Source organism: Xenopus laevis, chromosome 3S (assembly GCF_017654675.1).
Source record: "Xenopus laevis strain J_2021 chromosome 3S, Xenopus_laevis_v10.1, whole genome shotgun sequence".
NCBI classification, from domain to species: domain Eukaryota; kingdom Metazoa; phylum Chordata; class Amphibia; order Anura; family Pipidae; genus Xenopus; species Xenopus laevis.
In genome coordinates, this window is record NC_054376.1 from 130,100,774 (window position 1) to 130,104,349 (window position 3,576).

The 3,576-nt window shown below is 38.8% G+C and overlaps 1 protein-coding gene across 1 annotated transcript; it reads right to left on the bottom strand.

Moving 5' to 3' along the window:
- Window positions 1-396: 396 nt before the first annotated feature.
- LOC121402058 (olfactory receptor 10A7-like) lies at window positions 397-1,507 on the bottom strand. The gene has a single exon (XM_041587790.1). The coding sequence runs from the start codon at window positions 1,330-1,332 to the stop codon at window positions 397-399; it is 936 nt and encodes a 311-aa protein (XP_041443724.1). The 5' UTR covers window positions 1,333-1,507.
- Window positions 1,508-3,576: the final 2,069 nt, after the last annotated feature.

Here is a 3,576-nt window from a genome sequence, read left to right on the forward strand (position 1 = left end):
TCAGTTAGTAGATACAATTCAATGATGAAGAACATCGGGCACTGTGTTACCTGATGAACTTTATGTTTCAGCAACTCCCTGGCAGCTCAGTCAATACAGGGGGAGACATGTACTTCTCCATCAGCTGGAGGGAGTCCTGTCCCTAATGTAACACTTTAATCCCATATCCTAAAGCTCCATAGGTAGGAGAGGCCTATTGGATTGTTGACAAGCAAAAAATACATATATGGCTAATGATAATATCCATGACAGGGAATCTAAGACATAAAAGTAATTACACTTGGCCAAACATTGGTTCTTTTTGTTGTGTATGGCCAAAGGGAGAACAATTGTCATTAACAGTTTAAATAGACATTTCAACAGAGCAACTTTATTCTCATTTTGTGTTGCTTAAACTCAGTGTAAAAAGATCTGTTTTGAAAACTTCCAAAGAGCAAATTTAATCTCATTGTTTCTCAGGCTGTATACTATTGGATTGGAAAATGGAGTTCCTACTGTGTATAGAAGGGACAGCATTTTCTTCGTGTTCAAGTTATGTTGTTTGGATGGTACCATATAAACTATTATCATAGTCCCATAGTACATACACACAACTATTAAATGGGAGCTGCAAGTGGAGAAGGCTTTGTGTCTTCCTTCAGTAGAGGAGATCCTGAGAATGGCAAGGCCAATGGAAATATAAGTGTAAATGATGAAGCAAAAAGGAAAAAGTATAAAAGGTATGAGCAAAATAATATCTGTTAGTTCCACAGTTTTATAATCTGTGCAGGAAAGTTTAATAAGAGGGGCAAAATCACAGAAATAATGATCTATAACAAATGGGCCACAGAACTGCAAATTAAATGTTAGAAGAATCATAACTAAATTCAATATAAAGGATAAGCCCCAAGAACAAAGACTCATATAGAGGCAAAGCCGGAAATCCATGATGGAGACATAATGAAGTGGGGAGCAGATGGCCAGATATCGGTCATAGGACATGACTGTGAGGAAAAAACATTCTGAACCTGCTGAAACACCATAAATATAAAACTGTGTGATACAACCAGTAAGAGATATTGTGCCTCCTCCATTCAGTAATAACCACAAGGTATTTGGAGTAATAGTGGTACTGAGCAAAACATCAGATACAGACAGCTGGGAGAGAAGGACGTACATGGGAGATCTCAAGGCTGGAACTGTAACCACTAATATGATTATAAGAAAGTTTCCAAGTAATGTCAAAATATTTATCCAGAGCAATGGAACAAAGAGTAACTCATTTATGATGCGAGAGTTCTGAAATCCCAAAAGAAGGAAAGATAAACCTGATGTCTGATTCTCCTTATCCATTGCCTGGAACCATAAACCAGAGAAGTTAGAAGATATAGTGTAAGGCAGATAGAATCCAACACATGTGCTTTGTTTGATGTAGAACTAAAACTTCCAGTATTTCCCAATCTGCTCATTTGATGCCTTGTGTGAAAAAAAGTTGCTTCATCTCTAAATTACCTTTTTGTATGATTTAAACAGGGACTCTCTCTCCAGCCTGTTTTTTCAGTTCATTCAAGACACTGCCTGGTTGTTAGGAGAAGTGTGTTCCAAGCAACCAGATAACAGTTTCAGTCCCAAACTAGAACCCTACAGAACAAACTATTCTACAGAAATACAAAAATAAAATGGCAATTGCAAATAATTTTACAGTCAATACTGTCAACAAAATGATAGAACCCCCACCCCCACCCTGGGCTGAATGAAGATTTATGGTTTATATTATGTGAGAAAGTGAATCTCTTGTGAGTTTCCCTACAGTAGAGTGACTTTAAATACAAACATACACAAAGCTCCCAGAGTACAAGAACTTACACCAATATGTTTTAGATGAAAGATAAAATGTCTCGTAGTAAACTGTAAATAGATATGGGCTTTTTTCCTATGTGGAAATCAAAGATGTTAAAAGCAATGTATCAGCCTTGCACCACATTTGTACTGGAAATGCAGCCGACCCAGATCATCATCTCAAGTTCAGTAGGAATGTGACATTTCACACCTGCCCATTTGAGGAAGCAGAGAAAATAGTAAGAAACAACAGTGAGGAAAATATTTCTCTTGTAATGGAAAGTTGCCTTTGTGGCTTGTTGGAAACTACCAATGGGAAATGAAAGAAAACTGTAGGATGAGCGAAGTCATTCAGCAAAGAGCAGCCATCATTCTATACTGTATGGATAAGGGAATCCATTTGGCATTACAGACATGAGCTTTTTATACCTTTGGAAAGGAACAGAAGATCAATTGTATAACTGCCCCTGGGACTTGTATAACAGACACTCACAGGAAACTCCTTGAGGAGAAGGAGAAGCTTATTATGAACAGCAATAAATAGTAAAATAAAATAACAGAAACAATTTATTGTGAGATATTTTTGCACCTCCAACACACAATTTGACAAGATCTCTTTTTGTTAAAAGGATACTGTCATGGGAAAAAAAATTTTTTCAAAACACATCAGTTAATAGTGCTGCTCCAACAGAATTCTGCACTGAAATCCATTTCTCAAAAGAGCAAACAGATTTTTTATATTCAATTTTGAAATCTGACATGGGACTAGACATATTGTCAATTTCCCAGCTGCCCCAAGTCATGTGACTTGTGCTCTGATAAACTTCAGTCACTCTTTACTGCTGTACTGCAAGTTGGAGTGATATCACCCCCTCCCTTTCCCCTCCCAGCAGCCAAACAAAAGAACAATGGGAAGGTAACCAGATATCAGCTCCCTAACAAAAGATAACAGCTGCCTGGTAGATCTAAGAATAACAGAGATCATGACTTCATGCCTCCAGTTTCCTGAACATTTTGAACATTTGAATAAGTGAGGGGTCCTTATCATGGGTGATGGGTCATTATCATGTTGTTCTGTAACATATATGAATATTTTTCATTAGTCTCAATATTTATAATTTTTGCTTTCAGTCAAGTGAGTTGTTTCTTCCAGTTGTTCACCATTAAAAGTCTTGCTTCCATTAAGATGTGTAAGAACAGTCTGTGAGCTTTTTTCCAAAAGGGTCTTTATGAAATTTAGGGGGATTATTTACTAAAATCTGAAAATATCTTTATATATCACTATTTTCTTAAGGGCTAGTCCACACGGGGAGATAGCGACGCGTTTGCGGTCGCGGCGACAAAGCGCCGCGACAGTCGCCGCGACCGGCGCAGGTGACAGTTTTGTATGGGCGCCTATGTAAAAACACCTGTGCTAACCACACGAGGCGATGCGCTTTTCAACAGTCGCCTGAAAAAGCCTGGCGAGGCATTTTCAGGCGACTGTTGAAAAGCGCATCGCCTCGTGTGGTTAGCACAGGCGTTTTTACATAGGCGCCCATACAAAACTGTCGCCTGCGCCGGTCGCGGCGACTGTCGCGGCACTTTGTCGCCGCGACCGCAAACGCGTCGCTATCTCCCCGTGTGGACTAGCCCTAAAACCACAAAAACTCCCATGCACATTTTTACTGTATTTATTAATTAAATTACTTAAAAAGGCCAGTGCAGAAAAAGACTTGATAAAACCATCTTAAAATAATCCGAACTGTGCGATTTTTC

Coding starts and splice junctions, on each gene's coding strand:
- LOC121402058 (XM_041587790.1), bottom strand. CDS start 1,332: ATGGATAAGGAGAATCAGACATCAGGTTTATCTTTCCTTCTTTTGGGA.